Consider the following 21,783-nt stretch of genomic DNA (forward strand, 5'->3'; position numbering starts at 1 on the left):
AGCTTGCACATGCGTGAATTTAAGACACCGTATCTGCTCAGCGGTAAACACCAAACGCCCTGCAGTTACAACAGCTTAATCACGTGGGGCCATACATCGCAGACGAAGATGCAAACACAAAGTTGCAGGTGCCCAAGACGTTTCCCAAACACGTGCACATGCATGTGCTAAGTGTGAAGGGCCCCTATGCGGCAAGGATCTGAGCTGACAAACATGCATCCTGTGGCACTCATAAGTCAGTCCAAAATAAGGGGAATCATCGTGAAATATGATGCAGTTGCAAACGCAGTGGCTCATGAGCACACAAGGACCTGACACGCTGTCTGCTGTCACGCATCTCAGTACTCGTGCTGTTTGTTTCTTTTACCAGGTAGTAAGTGCATTGCACAATACTCATCAATATACATATTTAACGACATTGTCTGTTTCTGAGTAAACATAATGAGGGTGATAATTGGTATGTATTATTGGCATCATCTGACTGTTGTGAATGCTGTTCCATTCGAGACAGTCTCTAGTGCATACTTCTGTCTCTTCTTTAAATTGTGACTAGGATCTCAAATAGCAGGTCCTTCAAAAACCAAGAACCACAAGTTACCTTCCATCATCCTTCTGATAGAAGACTAATAAGGCAAAGCTGAAGTATCTTCTAGAAAACTTCATATGTGCTAATAAAGATTTTTTTTAAACAAGCTTCGTTAGCTTGCTTTCATAATGTCATGTTCATATAGTCAGATAATGGTGCATCACGCACAAATATTATTTATTTATTTATCTCTTACTTGTTTGTACTATACTGTTAGCCCAAACAGGCACTGTAGGCAGGAGTGCTGAGTACAAGATGGACTAGTACAGTAGAACCCCGCTGTTACGTTCCTCACTGCTGCGTTTTCCCGGCTGTTACGTCGTTTTCCGCCGGTCCCGGCATAGCTCCCATAGGATACAATGTATTGGGAACCCCGCTGTTACGTCGTAACTATCGGACCGTTCCCGTATGATACGTCGCGAAGTGCGCCCGGAGCCGACCGAGTGACTACCAAAGAGAGCGGCCATGGTGCATTTTCACGCAGCTTGGCCTCGTTTGACCGTAATATTAGCCGCATGAGAGGCGCAAGCAACAGAATCTTTCAATTGATGCAAACAAAAGCATGGCCTTCGAGATTCAAATTGCAAAGATGGCGTCTATGACGTAACTGCTCGCGAAAGCAAGGCCTTCGAGATTGGCATTTACTATTGACAAAAGCATAGCCTCTGAGATTTGCATTGCACAAACATGGCGTGTATGACGTAATTGCTTGCGAAAGCAAGGCCTTCGAGATTGGCATTCACTTCTGCCATCGCGTTGGCGTAGACTCATCATCATCGTTATTTGTCGGAGAACGGGAGGAGTTCGAGCTGGTTGGAGCTCGCATGGTCGTGCGTGCGGTTCGCGGTTGGACTCGCCGCGCCGGTCGTGATTGCGTGTGCTTAGTTCTTTCATGCCTACAGCTGTTGGTGTTAAAAAAATCACATACGTTGATTACATTTCTGTGGATAAGGCCGTCCTAAGCTCCGCGTTTCTATCCATCGACTAGATCGCGGCTGAGCGCGCCAATTTTTGTGCTGCTCGTAAGAATTGAAATAAAATTCTGTACCACTAAATATTTTGCCGTTTTTCCTGTTTTTCGGCTCTTACGTTTCCCGTCTCTTACGTTTATTTCCTACGGTCCCTTCAAAAACGTATCAGCGGGGTTCTACTGTAGTATACATACTAAGTCGTAATACATCCTTTGTGTGTTATTAGCGTGACATTTACACATTATATGACATTTATGACATTTTATAGGACATTTGCATGTAAAAGAGACATGATTTAGTATTGTGTGCAAGAGCAGCTGTAGATCATTCAACATGCAAATAGAAACATGTCAATACTATTAAGCAAGAAAAGAGGCACTTCATGTATTCTTGTATGGTCGACAGATGAGCCTTCAGCACATCAATGAAATCAGCCAAAAACGAGTGTTCCATGATCAGTGAAGTAAATCTAAAATGTGTCTACATGCGACATATATGTATGCTTGTTATAAAGTTTTAATGAACACTAGTTATAATGAAGGCATTTTTGTGTCAGATGCAACAACTTCATTTTGAGGTTTGACTGTAAAATTCTCAAAGTGGCCTGTCAATTCGCTTCCCAGGCTTAAACTGGCTTCTGATGGCGGTCCTGTACCGAGCTTCGCTTGGAACTCTGTGTCCACAAGCCCTGCAGGCGTCAGCATCAACCGTCAGTCGTGGATCCGTGATGCTGATGGTTTGCCCATCATCTACCGTCTTGACGCGCAGGGAATGCCGATGTGAGTGGTACAACATTCTCTGTCTTCTTTCGTCAGTGGGCCATTCGTTAACTGGAAACATTGTGTTCTTGACTCTTAAGTTGGACCTTAAGTCGTCGTGTGTTGTGTAATGCCATCATGAGCATGGTCCATTGAGTGACTAGGCTTCTTTCCTTCAATCATAGCAAGGGTCTCGTTCTGGCAGACTTGATGCCTTCAGGTAGTATGCGAGGGATTATTGGTCAGCTGCCGGCTTGTAAAAAGATCACGTGCTACGTGATGCCAACAGGCAGAAAAAAAGTGTTCCACACTCGCCGCCATGGCTGCGATCGGCGCTGACTAACACTCCTAGGTTAAAATGCACATATATACCCCATAAAGTGGACGAGAGGATGACCGCTGCCGTACCTCAGTGGTAGAGCATCGGACGTGTTATTTGAAGGTTGCAGGTTTGGTCCCTGCCGGCGGCAAGTTATCTTTTCGTCCACTTTACGTTCTTCACATTTACAGTAAAACCTCTGTGATACGAATCTCGCGGGGTTACCAAAAATATTCGTATCATGCGAAACTCGTATCACCAGAAAACATGGAAAATTAGTATGCGACAAAAGAAAGTTTGCATACGTTTTGATTCGGTGTTTCTCAGGGGCCGCAGCGACGTCATGAACAGCTCTGAATGATGGCCAGTAAAGTTTTTAGACGTCAGTGATCATACCTGTACTCGTAAATATACGGTGCATGCGCGCGTGTATAATTAATGAACCAGATGTGTTGTTCCCCGTGACCGCTAGTAGCCCCTTCCTAATCTTACTATGCTTTTCTGCATGACACCAGAGTACTGCAGCGAAAGTTATTTAAGAAGCGATTTGCACACTCTAGATACAGGCCAAGCTCCTTCGCCAAGACCATCCGCTTTGTCCCTTGGGGTCTTCGTCCGCCTTTAATGGGACTTCATGGCAGACCCGCAGCCCAAGTTTCAGTCTTGTTTCATAGAAGGTCTGATTGCGGGGACATGGCTTGCACCGATGTGGCAGACACGTGTCAACACAGTACAAGGACGCTGCTGCCTCTAGCACAAGAGCACGCGTCAATGCTTCGGGAAAAAAAAGCGCGACGTCAATGTCATCTGTAACCTAAACGCGAAGGCGCCTAAAGACCTCCAAGATTCGCGTGCACTATCTCGGAGGCAATGACGCACCGTTGATGGTCGCGCAGCACGCACGGGCGTGACTGCCGCGTCTTCTGCGACAGCGCGGGCGTGACTGCCGCGTCTTCTGCGACAGCGCAGGCGTGACTGCCGCGTCTTCCGCGACAGCGCGGGCAGGGCCTGTTCGTACCTGTGCGCTAGCGTATGTCGTATCAAACGCCGCGGAGTGCAAATCGGTTTGCAACAACCGTACTCCAATACATTGCAGGCTAATAGGCATTGGCTGGGACCACAGAAAAATTTGTATCACCCCGAAATTCATACGAGCCGTGATCGTATCACCGAGGTTTTACTGTATATCCTAATTACTAGAAATAACACCCCCTATACTTTCCTTGCCATTATTGTCTGTTAGTTCCCATTAACATTGTGTCAACAAAGAAAAACGAGCCTTTAAAAGTCACCTTCTTTCCTTCTAGGCTTGAATATTGTTGAATGAAATAATCTTTCTTGGAAATTTATTTCATTTATCTACTGAACTTTCTTTCAGTGTGAAAATAACGGTAGTGCATTTAAGGGTGAACTGATTCATCTTGTAGCTTAGACAAAGCTATTGTCACCAGAGAGAGGTTTGGCAACCCCTAGTCTACTTAGCAGCTAAACATCCATTTCTTAATCAGTCATACAAGTAGCTTGAGGTGACTGACAGTTAGACATGCTGGTACATTTGGCTGATGTATCGTGCACTCTTATTGCAAAAACAACCACAACTAGTATTTATGGCTGACTTATCTTACATCCTTGTTGCAATAACAAGTAACATTATTCCAGTGTATCAGGAGCTTGATTCATCTGTGTCTGTATGTCATGCCTTGTTCTAAAAAATTTCAGAGTTCACATTTAAATTGCAAAAAGATAAGGTGCCTAATACCCTGTTTACAGGGGCATGCTAAGCTCATTTACTTATGACAAACCTCAGTTCCCTTAAGCCAGGGGTCGGCAACCTGTGGCCTGCGGGGCACTACAGTGCGACCCCCCCCCCCCCACCTTGTCACTTCCTACCTCCACCGTTAAGTTTCTGTCTCGACTATACCTTCCTATCTCGACTGTAAAGAAGCTTTTGCGGCATGAAACAAACATGATTTCTATTGCAGTCTATATAAAAAAGATTTCTATTCCAGTTCTGTACATTATTGTCAATTCATCAAATTTTTTCTCTTTGCCTGCAATGCCTGGATCCCCTCCCCCCGCCTCCATATTCCATCCGGCCCCTGCCATGTCGGCTTTATGCAACTCGGCCCTTAAACCATAGTTACATCCAGTTTGACGAAAAAGCTAACTGCAGTTATTGCACTAATCGCGTTTGCTCCAAACTGAGGATGGCCGCCTCATTTGAGGGAGGCAACGAAATGGTGGCACCCATGTTGGCAATCAAAGCCAGTGTAGCTCCACCAGAGGCAGAATCGTCTTCCCAAAAGCACGCCAACCGGTCTGTCTCAACAGCAAAGATGCTGATACGCAAACAGTCCACCAAAAACAAACCCTGTATTCCTTAATGCCAAATGTGGTGATACCAAATGTGTCAAGCAACGGCAAGCAGTGGGTTGTCTGTCTTGGCTTTTGCACCAATTGCCCTTCACCTATGTTTGCGAGATTATGCCAAATGTTGTCAAAGTGCTTCAAGCAGTATGCTCGGGTACTGCAGATTCAAACAGGAAGGAGTTATTTTAAGGAAAATACATTTTATTTCCCAGTATACTTATGAAAAGCAGCTGAATCTTTATATTTTTATTCGCGAAGCTGACTATCACTTGACCTGCTTTGCAGCCCAAAACTGAGGACAGCTCTTCCCGTGTAACAGGTGTCAACTGCAGTTGGTGGTAACTGTGATTTGCTCCGGTTAATTGAGGTTTGTTGTAACTAAGATTAGCGTGCCCGTGTAACCTGGGTATAACATTGTACTTGATGCTAACAAGTCATTGTGCTTAACTACTGAAAGCTTGTGAGAAATAAGATGATAAACATCACTCTGTAACTTTAAATATGGCTGTTGGGGCGACTTGTAATCATGTCTATTGCACTGAGATCACACTGCAAAAAGCCAAGTATATGTGAAAACAAGTTCTACACCACATCGTTTTGAATGATTCAGGTTGAGTGGCTGCAAATTTAAACTTTGCTTGATCAATCATTTTCAGAATTTCTTTATGTTCACTTGTTAAGCTTCGTACAGTGCATCTGGTGGCATGGTACATGGACACATGGGCAAAACTGGTGTAGTTAATTGGCATATTAAATTGTGCTGCTATGTCTTTGAGCTGTTAATCTATGTTTCCAGACCCTTACTCAGTTTCAGTCTGTTGTGAGCTATTATGCATAGCTGTCACGTTAGGAAGGGGGCTGTAAACTACAGGGCACACAGCGTTGTTCTGTAGCCACAACTTTGTATTGATGCCTTCTTCATGAATAGCTTCGTGGCACAACTGCTATATATTTTGTGCAGGAATCCCATTGGCAGGACGGGATTGCGAGGACGTGGAGCCTTGCCACGCTGGGGCCCGAACCATTATGTGCTTTTCATCATCACCAGGTAACATTTCCAGAAACATCCACTGTGCAGTGTTTGAAGCTGTGTAGGCCACATCTATGAATACATTCCAAGCCATCTTTTGTGCATAAACACATCCTGCCTGACTGTAAGCAGGTGGGCTGTGGATGAAGCTTCATGCTGCATCGCAGGTACATTTTCTAAAGCAACTATGGAGTCATTGCACTGCCTAAGGTGGACCTAACGGGTAGCAAGTGCAGTAGTGTGGCCTTATTTACTTAAATCTAAGTTGACTTCAATTCAGGGCTGAACCCCAAAGTTTGAAAGGTCTGGTAGGCTGGAAAGTAGAGCTGTGCGAATAGCAAAATTTTGGGTGCGAAGCGAATTCGAATATTGAAGTGTGAGTGCGAATCGAATCGAATATTTTTCAAATATTTCTCAAATATTTCTAGAATATTTTTCTAATACTTCGAAGCGAAATTGCAGAAAAAAATGTTAGAGATGATTCCTAAGCATATTCTTAAAAGATAGCAACATGAAAGTGTTTCTTTTCGCTAGGTTGATGAATTGCTGGCGGGGTAGTGTTTCACAGTTGTCTTATCAAGAATGAGGCAATGTAGAGGCCGAATTCTATTTATGTACATGATTTGGTGCAACCAAAGTGTTGCCGAGAACGCTTTACACGTGATAGGCAAAGATGCCATTTTCTCAGCCTCTCCTCCTCTTTCAACTTCTGTGGAAACCCAACTGATGTGGCGGACAAGGGTGTGCTTCCTTCAAGTCCGGAGTTCCAAATCTGCCTCGTAGACGTCGATATAGAAGGACATCTGAAATTTTGGATGCTAAAAAGCTTCGGCTTCCGATCTTTCGAACTTCCTGCCCAAGTTTCAGGTCCAAAACAGCATTAATTGAGCCCCCACCTCTGCCACATCTTTCATCTCCATGTTGGAACCAGCGTTTTCACGGGTTAATACATTTGCGACCGTAGCAGAGATTGAAAGGCGGCTTTGCCGCAATGCCTAAATGTGATGAGGTGAAGCATATTAAAAAAATCTAGGGACCACTTCCAATCGAACGTTGACTGTGTCTTGGCAAAGTTCGACCGTAACGGAGCTCGAAAGGCAGCTTTGCCACAATACCGGGGTGTGATGAAGTGAAGCATATTGAAAATCTAGGGACCACTTCCAAATGGACGTTGACCGTGTCTTGGCTAAGTTCGACCGTAACGAAGCTTGAAAGGCAGCTTCGCCGCAATACCGGGGTGTTATGAGGTGAAGCATATTGAAAATTTGAAGGGGTCACTTTCAATCGGACGTTGACTGTTTTTGGGAAGTTCGAATAGTTCGAATAGTAAAATTTCAGTGCGAATCGAATCGAATAGCAAACACTATTCGAAAAATATTCAAAATTTCGAATATTCGCACACCCCTACTGGAAAGCAAAACAACATTCCTTGAATATAAGCCAATAAAATAAATGAAGAACTGTGGAGAGAACAAAACATTACTCATCAGTCAGTGTAAAAGTCTACTGCAACTTTGGCTCCCTGTTGTCTTCATTGACTGATTGACATTGTTGACCTTTTGGTGGTTGACAGCGTCTTCTTGAAGCCAAAGTTCACCTTCGAATATAAATCAGCTGCCGAGTTTTGCACGCCACTTCATTTCTCTTCTTTAAAGTGTTGCCCTACATTCGATTAATCATGGCATCTGGGGCATTATATCAATTGCATGTTGAGATGATGTTTTCAAGGAAGTTGAGGGCAGGTATCTGGTTTCGTAGCCAGTGTTGCAGAAGAAAGGCTATCCGTTCCATAAAGTGTGCAGCAATGTAGCTCAAGAATCGCATGACATTCAATTTGTCAAGGTTTCTTTATGCTAACTCGCCTAAGAAGCATCATAGTACTATATTGTTAGGAAGCAGTGAAGAGGAGGGCTCACCATCAGTGGATCTAAGGGCCAAGAAAATGCAAAGGAATTTGTGCAAGAATGTTTTAGTGAGATGGATACGAGGCCCGGAGAAAGCAGGGCAACACAGTTTGTACGCAAGTTCAACCTGCCTCCTTCGACACATTTTTATTTGCTACCTCTGTCTGTGTAGTGATGTCAGCTTTATCTCATACGTTTCATTGGGATGCTGCAAAGGCTTGAAATATTACGAGTGTTTCTGTGTTATCTGAGTGCTCATGTCCTGTTCCTTCCTGCATCCTTGTCTGTTAAGCGCTGTAGGTTGTCAATGAGGTCAATAGCTAGCTATCAGTAGAACATAGCCTAACCTAAATTTCAACTTTTGGCTTCGATGAGCTGGATGTTGAACCAAGACCATTGTAGTGTAGTTGTGAACTTTTAGATGCAAAGCATCTTATAGCGGAGTTCAAACCGGTGGTGTGCGGCGTGACCACCCTTACTGCGCATGTGCAAACCCTCTCCACACACCTCCACTCCTACCCCTCTCTCCACTCCCCTCTCCTCTTGCCTTCTCTCGCCCTCTCTCCCTTTCCCCCTCTCCTCTCCCCCTCCGAAACGCGGGCTCGACATTCCGAAACGCTGCTTCGCATCGCCTCATGGTCCCCTTTAGCGGGAGATGGTGTGATTTTTTTGGTATTCATGCATGCATTGTTGATGCAGGTGGCAGAGGGCCAAGGTGCACCTAGTCGGGGGTAGGGGCCTTGAAGTGGTTCTCATGCGTGTCTTCCGGACGGATCATTTCAGCCTTCCAGGGGTGAGTGCTTTCTTGACATGTCTCACCCCTTCTTATTAAAGGGGTACGGACATGAAAATTTTCAGCTGTTGTTTCTTTGCGTCAAATGAAAGGCCAGGCCCTCAAGAGCCTATTAAATGTGCCGGTAAGTGCCAGTGCACCCTGAAAAACTTGTTGCAACATGTTTTTAAAAACTAGTTTCGTGTCCTACTGTGCCCTGATGTCACGACATGGTATGAGCTTCTCGTCATTAGAAATCGTTACACTTTCGGGGCCATTCCACTCCGGGGCTTCGTTAGTGACATGCAGGCGACCATTTTGTACGTTTTGGTACCCGACGTCGCCACATCTAGTCATACTGGGGCCTGAAGTCGCCATAATTGATGCTGTGGTGTGATGTCATGCTAGTGTCAGTGTTGTTAGGTGTGCAATGTGAAAATTGACTTTAATGTCAAAATAAAAGATCTTATCAGTATTTCCTGAGCTTCACACTTTCTCAGATCCATCTCTTTATAGAGGATAGTTGAATGGCAGAGTAAACTCAGCTTCGAAAATTGGTGTCAGTGCCCCTTTAGTGCATCACGGCTTTCTCTAGAAAAGCATGAAATGTTAGACTGCACACATGGTCTCGCTCACGGTTCACTACTGCACATTGTGACATTTGTTTGATGGTATGGACGTTGCACAAGGGAAAGTCTTTTTTACTTTGACAGTCTATTCGCCGCGAGATCGGGCTACAGGTGGTAGCACCATCGCCGCGCCAGTGTGGATGGGCGCTTGTCGGCGCGTATACAAACGCACACAAGCGCTTCGTTGTGAGCGATTTCACTAGATTTCCGACGAACAAAATGCGTTGACTGCAGCTTTCTGGTAAGATGTGCGCTCTTCATTCTCGAATTAATGCACGAAGCGCGCCGAAAGTTACTATTACTTGTGAGAGCGCATTCTGCCAACGAATGGGTTGCCCGCCTTCGGCAAAAGTCGGCGTTTTCGCAATGGATGACGTTTTCTTTTTGTTTCATTTGCACATGTTTAGCTTGTGTTCCACCTACTATACGCCCTGCTGTAGCGCGACTGAATTCTTTATTTACTTCTCGTTCATCTGGATACCCCCAACAAAAAGAAAGCCCGTATTCCTGCACGACGACTTGAAATAGCACTTTGTGCACTGCGTGCTCAAATATTCATCCGCATTCCTTATTCAGTTCTCCATGAAATGTATAGGACAGTTGATAGGTTTACTGAAGAAAGCTACGTAGCTGACAGCACTTTAGCGCTACGGGGACGTTTAACACGCACACGCTTGTTTTTATTCCAGTAACAGTACACAAAGGTAACTGTACGGCACGGAACTTTCTTCGGTTGATTACTTGCACGGCAGTAATGGAAAAAAAGGCCCGGTTATTTCACGGGACCAAAGTACGTTTTTCATGCGAATAATGTCCGCTGCCTTCCGTCAATCTATAACAACGCAACGCAAACGCTCAAAATAATGTAAAGAAAAAAAGATGTGGCTTCGCGTGAAATTACTACGACATACGTGTAAAGTACGCCGTTTGGATTATTTTGACCATCACGGCTCCTTAACGCGTACCTTAATCTAAGTACACGGGTGTTTTTGTATACATTTCGCCACAAGTTAAAATTGCGCAAGGCAACTCAGTTTTGCGATTTCCGGTTCATTCCATTTTCTGTTCTTTTAAGGGGTCAATTTAAGTACCGAAGTGTCAGGCGTGACTTCACAGAAATATTTCTGTGTAGTGGGACTAGAACCCTACACAACTAAAGCTCGTCGCGTAACCTATAACGACGGTCCCGAAGTTACACACGTAACCACAACGCGCAAGTGCACGAGAGCCTTTTTTTTTTTTTACCACCGAGCTGCTAAAAGGCTATATTAACATGAGATTTAATACTTCTCATCTTTAGGGCTACGCCTAGTTCGCTTTGCAATGCGCTTGAACCACACAGCAGCACCACACTGATATGACTCTCGTGAACGGAGGGTACGACGACCACACATAGCACTCTCTACAAGTGCACTCATCTGATATTATTACAGTACATATACAGCCGATCAACGCCAAATGCTTCTTTACATCGTGTTAGGCATACGTACGTGCGGTTAAAGTTGCACTAACGCAACGGAACAAACCGCCTTTTGAGCACCTGCACGACGTACGCGCACATGCAAACACAACGTGGCTAGCAGACGACGCATGGAGCAATCCACACTAGGCGCGGTTCAGCCAGCAGCCGCCAGGCGGCGACTCCGCTCGATCTCGCGGCCAATACAACTACTGATTTGGATAAGGGAAGCTAATTTACTGAGGAACAGGTGAATTGGAGGGGCGAGTGGTGAACAAGTGAAGATCTATGGGCTCTTTACTGGAGCTCTGCCTGCTTTTTAAGCTCTCTAATAACTGATCATCAATTTAGGCATTACAAACAAGTTTTCATGTAGTGGCTTCCTCCATTCAATCGGCATGTTAGCACAAAACACCAATGAACAGGAAAAAAATTTTCTAAAATCACAAAATCGTGGCTTTCTCATTGAAATGAAGAAATTAATATGGACATGTTAAACAGCCTGATGCATGTGCTGCAAGAGAATTAGGTGCATCACTTTGGCTGCTCTATGTCTTAGAATTATTGCATTGTGACTAAGGGTGTACGAATAGTGAAATTTCATCTCGAATCAAATTCGAATCGAATAGTGCCGAATAGTGGCCAACAATATCGAATATTGAATCCAAAAGATTTAATTGAATATTGAAAGAAAGACCAAATAAATGAAATATGCTCATGTCATCAAGCACATCACGCGGTGAGTGACTGCTACCGAAAGACTACAAATTGTCATGCAGAAACACAAGCTGTTCTTCGTGACCTGGCTTCAGGCTCTCCCACCGTGATGTTACAATGTTTCCTGCAGTTGAAAATATGTGCTCACTGGGCTGCCCTTATTTATTTATTTTATTTACACGAAACGTGTACCGCCAGTTATGGCAAGACAAAGGAAAAAAATTCGGGAAGTTTGCACCAAGTCGTGCAAAGCTTGGCATAGCGAAGCACGGGCCTGTTGCCGCTCGCAACCTATTTCTCTATATTTTAGATGTGAAGCATCTTATAGCGGAGTTCAATCCGGTGGTGGTGGTGGTGGTGTGTGGCGTGACCACCCTTACTGCGCATGCGCAAGCCCTCTCCACACACCTCCTCTCCCTCTCCCATCCCCCTCTCCACTTCCCATTTCACCTCCCCTTTCCGCCTCCCCCTCTCCACTTCCCCTTTCTCTCTGCCCTCCCCTCTCCCCTTTCTTTCTCCCACCCCCTCTCCCATTTCCCTCTCTCCACTCCCCCTTTCCCCTCTCTCTCTTCACTTCTCTCCCCTTTGCCTCTCTCCCCTCCCCTCTCCACTCCCCCTCTGAAACGCGGGCTCTACATGCCGAAACGCTGCTTCGCATCGCCTCACGTCCCCTTTAGCGGGAGATGGTGTGATTTTTTTCTATAGATCTGAATGGGCTTCCTTGTTTCTCTTTCGTTTTCTCTTTCTTTTTCTCTCTTCTCTCTGTTTTCTCTGTCTTCCTTTTGTCTGTCTTTCTATCTTTTTCCTCTCTGACTATTTCTTTCTTTCTCTTTCTTTGATTCTTTCTCTTTCTGCATTTCTCTCAAGTTCTCTCTTTCGCATTCTTTATATGCTGTGCTTTACTCTCCCCCTCCTCCTCCCCCTCACACCTCTCCTCCTCACCATTTCCTACCTTTTCTACCCCTTTGTTATACGATACTATACAAGGCTATGCTATTTTCTGTCAGCATGCCTGGATAGTCGAGGGGTTAAGCGCTCGCCTTCTGATTGTGGGTACACGGGTTTGAATCCCACCGCCTCACGAGGAATTTTTCTTTCTGTCTCTCTGTTTCTTTCTCTCTCTTTTTCTTTGCCCTCCCCCTCACCCTCACATCTCTCCTTCGCTTCGTGCTTCCCCCTTGCTATATGCTGGACAAATCAGCGCACGTGTTCTGGAAGTGAAGCAGAAGAGGACGAAGAGAGCGCGTGCCGGTTCATGATGATGTTAGTATTGGGTCACGACATTTTGCGCCGAGCTAGAACAGCTTCGCTGTTAAAATCAGGGACACTATGGCATGGTGCCAGCTTTATTATGCGCTTGTTCAGAAGGTTTTTTTTTCTTCAGCTTTTATGGGCTCGCAGTCATGTTGATAGAAGAGCCGAGTCAGCTGTGGCACTCCTAATCTCGTAACGGCTAATAGAGGGGGGTATGGTAGGTAGTTTTTTTCCCCCTATGGTCATGCAATACAGCTAGCTCATCTGACAACAGTAGTGTTGTGCTTCATCGTCATAAGTGCTCAGGACCCAAAAATCTTCGGGTGCCCGTTCACAGCAGCATTTTATGTGTGCACCAGAATGATAGGAGTTCTGAATGAGTGGTGCAGTGCGGCAGTGGTGACTGCACAGCGTGAACAAATTTTCACACGTGAAGCCAATCACTGAGGGTTTTGTGGGCCAAAGTCTGGACGTTTTATGGGGCTTGCGGCATACGCGACCGAACTACGCAAGTCTGTGCCTTCGTTTCGGAAGCGAAGTTGGGAAGGGCTGGACAGTTTTGTCATGTGTTTTTCTTTGCTTGCTGAAATGACATAATCCCCTTTAAAATAAACATGCGCTCGCTTTTGAACCAGAATATCGGTGAAAGATTTAACGAAAGGCCTACTGTAACGATGTTAGTGTTAGTTTTAGCCACCCCACCCTAACCTAGTTGCGCCATTGACCTTTTTGTCGCATTTTAGATAATCATCCTGCCGAAATATTCGAAACTTCGAATACCAGATATTCAAAAGTCGAATCGATTTATTCTATTTGGTGTTATTTGATTCGAATTCGAAACTCGAATACACCCCCGGTAGGGACCATTAGAATGCTATGTATGGCAGCCAATCTTTTACAGTAAAATCTCGTCAATTCGACCACCGTTAATTCGGAATTTCGGTTAATTCTGGTCCCGTCCAAAATGTGCATTGTTCTATGGCTGAGAACTCTCATTAATTCGGACAGATTCGACCGCGCTTCGGTTAATTCGAACTCCCGACCGAGGTTGGGTCGAGACAGGGAAGCAGCAGCGGATACCGCCACGGCCGCGGTTCGGATATAATTCGGATTCGCAGCCGAAATCCACGGTGCATCTGAACAACTTCGAGATTGGATCATGGCCTCCGAGATTTAAAACGAGGTAACGAGATCGGACTATGGCCTCCGAGATTTAAAACGAGGTAACGAGATCGGATTATGGCCTCCGAGATTTAAGACGAGCTTTGCATCTCGGAGGCACATACACAATGAAAGGCAGTGCATCGCTACTGTCATCAGCAACAGGCAACATGGCGACGGTCCGTCCGCGTTATCAACGCGATCAGCCAGCCACGAGTGGTGGATGATAAGAATAGCATAGAATATGGCATAAGGCATCGTTCCACGATAGCACCCCTGGTGTTCCGCAACGTGCACGATGAAGCGTTGTGCAGGCCTGGCGTTCCGGACTTTCCGCACGCCTTTCTACGTACGAGCCGTGCAACATTTTCAACACTGACGAGACAGCGCTGTTCTATAAGGCTCTGCCTGACAAGACGATCGTGTTTAAGGGGGACCCGTGCGTCGGCGGGAAATGGAGTAAAGAGCGGGTGACGGTTCTTCTGGCTACGAACATGACCGGCACAGAGTAGCTGCCGCTGCTGGTGATAGGAAAGGCTGCGAAGCCAAGATGTTTTAAGAAAATTAAGCAGTTGCCTGTCGACTACCGCTTTAATAGAAAGGCTTGGATGACGGCCGTAATATTTCAAGCCTGGCTGCGTCAGCTAGACCGCCGCTTTGCGGCACAGTGTGCGCGGACAGCCACCTTCAGGAACTTAGCAAAATTGTGATTTCCTTGCACGTTGCCTCCGCAAAGCAAACCGCGATCACCGACTTCTTTAAGAAATAAAAGTCTGGTGGTGGCGGAAACATTTTTCTAGTGTTTTGATTGTACTCGCGATAATTCGAACCCTCGGTTAATTCGGACATTCTCTCTGGTCCCGTGAAGTCCGAATTAACGGGGTTTTACTGTATTGCAATAGCAATTATATGGACACTCCAAGCACATTGTAGCTGTATTGTTCTTCTGAAGGAAAAAATTGTAGCGCAAAGCAACACACGGACAGACAAAGAGGACAGGACTGGCGCTGACTTCCAACTGTGTGTATTGAAGAAACGCATGTACATATATAAGCAACACAAGAGCTTTGCTAAGCTGTATTGTAACTTGCTTTGTAGAACATCGAACCCATAATATGAAGGTTATGGGTTCGGGCCCCATTGATGGAAAGGGTGCTTTTTCGTTCAATTTAATTCATCTCAGTTTATGCCATAATTACTACACTACAGTTAAAAAACATCAAATATTGTCCCCAATGCTCTCCTTGGCATAACTTTCCGTTGGATTCACTTAGCCTTGTATGGAGTATAACAGTGGCACATGGCTCCACTTTCAGGACTTCGTACCTGGAGAGGCCAAATATGACACACTGAAGCTGCTGTTCAAGCCAGAGACATTGGGCAAGTGTGAGACTGAGGACGACATTAAGGAGGTGAGAGAAGTTTACACTCTTCCTACCACGAGGCTTTGAATAACTGCAGTTAAAGAACTTTCGAGCATCAATCTGCCTTTTAGGGCATACAGCGCTCACAGATTGAAACGGGACCATTCAGGGTTAAGTAATGCACATACTTTCGTTCCTGCTGTCTTCAGTTCATTTCACAGTGACGAAATTTCTACATGAATGCTTATGTCAGAGCAAGCATAACCTTCAGCAGCCAGATTAGTAGCAACATGACATACCGTATTTACTCGAATCTAACGCGCACCTTTTTTCCGGTGAAACGAATCCAAAAATCGCATGCGCGTTAGAATCGAGTACCGAAAAAAAAAAGAAACTCGGTTATCATATTGCCATCGGCATTTCAAAATGGCCGCCTCCTACGCGCCTCAGCCATTTATCGTGTGCTGAGGAGATTGTCATCCTGTTCTGCGTTCGCATCGACGGCATGGAAGTGCCGACTCAAAATACTCGACGAGTGCACCACGATGCCGCATTTAAAATAATAGTTATTACATGTGCAGAGACGGATGGAAATTGGGCCCCATCGCGGTCGTTCGGAGTTCTCGAAATGTGCGTGCGAGACTGGCGCAAACAGAAGTGAAGTGAATAAACTTTATTAAAAGTCCGGGCGAGGCGGGGGGAAGAGGGGATTAACCCCTGTCCCGTCCCACTCTCCGTCGATGATGATGGCGTCACGTGACGGCTTGAAGCCCTTGGACCCGGGCGGCATCCTCGGCTTGCCGGACGGCCCAAAGTTGGTCGGTCAGCTTGTGGCTGGTGAGTGCCGCCTCCCAGCAGCAGTGACGCCGACGCAGCCGATCCTCAGCAGTGACCACAGCAGTGGTGTTAACTTAGCGAGAAAGTCGCCATATTTAGCGTCTTTTCGGTCGTGCTAGCGACAATTCTATCTCTTTGGAGTCTTAGCGACCTTTTTGGGGACTTTGAAAAGTTGAAGTATCGTGTGCTAGTTGAAGTAAGAGGGTGATAGAATATTGGGAAACTCTATGAGCACCTGAAAGTGCTCGAAACGCACTTCGAAAAGAGGCCAAAACAGGATCAAGCCGCTTGTGGCGCTGCGATCTTTAGTGCGCAATGCGGCCATTCCGAGGAATCCGAGCACTCCTTCTGTTCCAGTAAACTCATAGGTATGCCACCATATCATAGGTGTTTTCTGCTGTAACGGCGTCTCCCGGTAGCTCCATTAAGGTGTCCTAGAAGGGGGTACACTGTACAAGGGTATACTGTAGCCCCATGTTCCTCTGCTCACCTCGGCCTGCTGGATCGCCCAGAGTTGCTTGTCCAGGCAATAACTGAGCAGCTTAGTCCGACGCTAGACAGTATCTTCGTATTCCGACCGTTCACTTCACTCGCCACCACAGAAAATAATTCAAAATATTGTTTAAAAAAGAATCCCATCACGCGTTTTATCCAGTCGAAAACTAAAAAAAACTACGAAATAAAAGTAATCATCATCATCATCGTTTAACGACTTTTGGCTAAAATTGGCGACTTTTAGGAAGCGTCCTGGCGACTTCGCCAAAAAAAGTTAACAGCACTGGACCACAGCCGCGGCGGCGGTCGGCCCCTGCCTTCGCGCGGTGGTAGCAGTTCGTCCCTGTCTAACATGCGTCGCGAAGTGAGCGGCGGCAGCTACATTTACTCTCCCGGCACATTCCCAAAGCATGTGCCTGTGGCTCTTTCCCCAAACGCTTTACACGCGTCCGTCGGGTATAAGCTCGGATAACAGATGCATAGGATCGCCGGGCTGGGGTAAGTGTCTGTTTGTAGTAATCTCCAAGTTACGGCCTGTCTTTTGTTTAATTTGTCGTGTGGTGGAGGGTACTTGCGTCTGTTTAGTCTGTAATGTTGTGTGATGTTGCTGAATGTGGTCAGGCGATCGCCCCACCATCATTCCGGTTGCTGTTGTGTTCTTACTCTCTCTGAGGTGGAGTCGGCCGCGGCTCGGTGAGTGAGACCTCGAGCCGCGGTGTGGGCCGCCTGGTTGCCTGCAAGCGGGATGCTGGTGTGAGCCGGGGTCCACAGGAGAAAGACCGTCGCATTTTCGGTTTTTAAATGCGAGGACGGTGACGTCGGGGCCATCGCTCCTCGAAAGTCGCCGCCGTCCCTGCTTCCATAGCGAGTTTGAAGTATGCGGGCCGCCTGCCACGAGATGCGGCCGCGCGCGAAGCCACGGACGGCAGCCTGCAAGTCGCTGATCACGACTGCAGCTTCCGTTGCCGCGACCAGTGCTAGAGCGATTGCCACCTCTTCGGCCGCCTCTATGTGTTTCGTACGCACCATGGCGCTCGCGATGCATTTGCCTGTGTGATTCACAACTGCGATCGCGTGAGCACACCTTCCCTCTGGGTATCGCGCGGCGTCCACGTACACCGCCTCCTCGCTGTTGCCATACAGTCTTTGCAGGTCGCTCGCTCTTTTGTTGCGGCGCCTGACGTGGTGCGTCGGGTGCATGTTCTTGGGGAGCGGCGGGACGGTGAGACGGTCGCGGACTGTGATCGGAACCATCGTCTTCTCCCCGCACTGTGCGTGGTATGTTATGCCGAGTGACTCGAGGATGCGCCTGCTGGTCTTGGACTTGGACAGTCGCTCGTATTGTGCGATGTTGTGCGCCTCGATCAGTTCGCCCAGGGTGTTGTGCAGGTCCAGCTCGAAGAACTTGTCCGTGCTCGCATTGACAGGGATGCCGACCGCCCTCTTGAACGCTTTGCGTATCATGCAGTCGATCTTGTTTCGTTCAGACGCCAGCCACTTAGATAAGGGGCTACGAACGTTATGCGACTGATCGCGTACGCCTGTACGAGACGGATCGCGCAACTTTCCCGCATACTGCTGCGTCTGTTCGTTATGCGGCGGAGTAGTCGAATCGTGCCGTCTACTGAGCGTCTAAGTCTTCGTACCATCTCACCGTTGTGACCGTTGGCCTGCAGGTGTAGTCCCAATATCCTTATGCACTCTACGCTCGGTATGGGAACGCCGTCCGCCGTTACTACTCTGATGTCTGATCTCCCTCCGCCGGGAAGCACGGTTTTGCGGCCTCTGCTCATGGGTCTGTAGAGCAATAGCTCGGACTTGGCCGCCGAACATTCGAGGCCCGTGCCTCGCAAGAACTCCTGGACAGCGTCCACGCCCATCTGAAGCGTTTGTGCTACGTTGCCGTCGCATCCTCCTCGGGGGACCCAGAGGGTGTCGTCGTCCGGATAGAGGCTGTGATGCAGTCCCTCTATTGTAGCTAGTTTGTAGCAAACAGAAGCAGATTTTTTGCAGCAAAGCTTCATGAAAAGGTTTCAGTGGACCAAAGCAGGGCTGGTTTCCAGAAATCGAAGAGCGTTGACAGCGACAAGGAGTTGTCCGACAGCGACGAGGAGTGATCCATTACATGACTCGTATCGCTGCCGTAGTGGTGACAGTTTTAGCGGCAAGGCCCGCTTTTTGACTTTGTGTTTTACTGTTTTGAAACTTTACTTCTTTAAAACCCAAGTACTTGTTCTTCTGAATGTGGGAAGTTTGATTCCTACGGACTTTTTTCTTCTTTTCTCTCACGAAAAATGGGTGCGCATTACAGTCGATGTATTAGTACTTTTTTTTTTTGGTCGCGGAAAACGGGTGCGCGTTATAATCGAGGGCGCAGTAGAATCGAGTAAATACGGTAGTTATTTCGAGCAGTTGTGCATGCCATTCATTATACGAAAAGTTTTGACGTCTTGTTTCAATCCGTGAGCACTTTGCATTAGTAAATACAGTTGAACCCGTCTATAAGAGGTGCCGATGTAACAGACCATTGGGTGTAAGAGACAGCAGCGTGCCCAAAATCGAAATAGGGGTTGATCAGAAAATGAGAATGTGGTACCCTGCTTGTAAGAGACAGCTCGTATAAGGGACAAGAACTGCTCCCCGGTGCGCGTCTCTTATAAAGGGGTTCAACTGTAACTCCGCTTTCTTTCATGACTGCTTGAGATTTGCAGTGCATGCATCGAACATATATTCTATTTCTTTGTAATCTCTCGAATAATCCTCTCTAAATTGATTGGATGATTTAATTTTTGGGAGGATCCTATTCTTTTTTATCGCTTGAATGATGAGCATAAATATTTATTTATTTATTTATTTATTTATTTATTTATTTATTTATTTTACAATACTGCTAACCCCGTTAGGGGCCTTAGCAGGGTGGTATTGACATCAGTACAAACCAAAATAACAATACAGTAGAAGAAAACAAATCTTGAAGAAGACGTTATTTGTAATACAAGAATGAAAGTACAAAGTGCATTTCAAAGGAAGAAGAAAACATAATCATAAAGATAATTCACAAACTATTTTCAATATGCTAGAGTGATTGTCTTACTTCAATGTGTATATTGACAAATAGTATTTTGGAAAACATTCTTAATGAATAAATCGTAAGTGCTCTATAAAAGTACTGCGGGACAAGGTTGTAGTGGGAGATTTCAATCAACAAGTATAGTATTAGCGATAAGCTGTGTCGACAATTACGTGATGTCATTCTTTTTAGCGGTTGCGATATGTTAGCCACGAGGTTATACAGCGTGCTGCTGTCTTTAAGGGGGGATGCGGGGCTAAATGTCAGCTTTTGAACTGCTGCACTACTTTTGACGAAAATTTCAGGGATGGCTCATCTTCTTGATATTAGGACGTATTCAGGAGCGTCGGCAGGATTTTGTCTTGGGGGGTGCAAAGCAATGTTGCATGGTGGCTGGGGGAGGGGGAGAGTACTGGTGCAGCTTGGGTGGGGGCAAGTGCTGGTGTGGCTTGAGGGGGGCAGGTGCCCCTTTTGCACCCCCCTGCCGACGCCCATGGACGTATTCCAATTTTCAGCACCCTAGCACGAGTACAAAAATACCTACAGCTGTTATAATGATCAGTCATGTATGCTAACTTACAAAAACTATCATTTCGAAAATAATGAAAATGTACGACTTAGGTATCATTTTAAGTCCTGTAGAAGGTTTGTAGTGCATAAGGCCAGTCACATATTTTTTATGACATTTCTTTAAAAGTTCCATCACTATAAAAGCGAAAAGATTATTTTTTTTTCTTGTCACTGCATGTCAGACTAGTGAATTTTTCTTGTGTTAGAAACTACTTAGGGGTCACAAAAGTACCTTATCTTGTTCCTGACAAAATTTCAGTCTAGAAACAACCTTGTGAGCAGCCTTTGGCAAAGCAGTTTGGAAATGATAGTTTTCCTAAGAGGCTCGTTCCCCCCCCAAAAAATATGAACTGAGAAAATTGAGTTTAAAGATTTCACAACAAGGTATTCGTTACAATAGTCAAAAAAATTTATCAAAGTTACCTCCTGCATAAATACGGCCTTCCTCATCAACATGACACTGTTCTGTGACAATTTCATGCAATCGTCTTCAATTTATCGCAGCTTTTGAGCTGTGAATGTTGCTCACAACACGTGTTGGTCACAAAAGAGACCACGCGCTGATCGCAATGAACTCCCAGGAAAACGAACATATAAGCTGAGTGGCGTGCAAACATAGCAGGAGTAACTCATAATTGGTGCAAGAGCTGCGGCAGATGGTCACGTGATACGTTTCCACCAATCTGAGATTCACTTCCAGTTTTCCAACGACTCTGCTGTCGGCGCGCGGCTCAAAATGTCCCTTTTTAATTTATTTGTTTGTCCTCTGATGTACTCTTGACAGGTCTTTTGTGACACAAAATCGTGAAAAACAAACAATCTAACGCGGGCATTCACTGCGCGTGCGGCTTCTTACCTGCTTTGCAGCCACGTCTTGAAATGGGTGTTTGAGACCCAGCAAAATCGTGCCACCCTTTCGTAAAAAGAATTTGTTTATTATTTTCTGCCGTACAGATGACAACCGAACTTGGTGAGCATGTTCTTAATGAACCATCCATCCAAAGCTACTCAAATATGAAAATGCATATTTTTCAAAAATCGTGTTTTTAGCCCTGCATCCCCCCTTAACTGCAAGAAGCTTTGAGTCCAGTGCAGAATTTCACAGAATGCCCTGGTATGTATCAAGTAGTACATGCTGTGATGCTGACAAATGGTGTGCATGGTGTTTCTGTAACGTTCCAGTTTTTCCGAAGTTGCCATGTAGAAGAGGAAGGTACGGACGAGCCGTTGGTCGAGTGCAGGCAGCGTGGCTACATGGACGACCCCATGAACACTGATCACTGCTGGCGTGAGACAGAACTGTGGAACATCCACTACGATGGTGCGGAGAACCTGCAGGACAAGATGCAGGTATGAACCTAAACTGCACTGTAGCATTTCATCAAGGCGAAGGCCTTAGACGGCTCATCAAAAGTGAAAATTGATTGTTGGCATTGGCAGCGTCCCACATTGGCGGTGTCAACACAAGTGATGCAAAAAATCATCACGTGAATTCGTGAGCATATGATGTCATCATG

General features: G+C 46.0%; 1 protein-coding gene across 1 annotated transcript in view; it reads left to right on the forward strand.

Annotated features, from left to right (window-relative positions):
- Positions 1-21,783, forward strand: part of LOC119383978 (protein ced-11) — a 93,635-nt gene that overhangs the window by 54,558 nt on the left and 17,294 nt on the right. The window contains exons 14-18 of the mRNA XM_037652262.2: positions 2,181-2,336; positions 5,966-6,052; positions 8,638-8,731; positions 15,247-15,342; positions 21,449-21,616. Of these exons, the coding sequence (XP_037508190.1) occupies positions 2,181-2,336; positions 5,966-6,052; positions 8,638-8,731; positions 15,247-15,342; positions 21,449-21,616 (601 nt within the window). The remainder of the gene's footprint in view (positions 1-2,180; positions 2,337-5,965; positions 6,053-8,637; positions 8,732-15,246; positions 15,343-21,448; positions 21,617-21,783) is intronic.

Source organism: Rhipicephalus sanguineus, chromosome 2 (genome assembly GCF_013339695.2).
Source record: "Rhipicephalus sanguineus isolate Rsan-2018 chromosome 2, BIME_Rsan_1.4, whole genome shotgun sequence".
In the NCBI taxonomy this organism is placed as follows: Eukaryota; Metazoa; Arthropoda; class Arachnida; order Ixodida; family Ixodidae; genus Rhipicephalus; species Rhipicephalus sanguineus.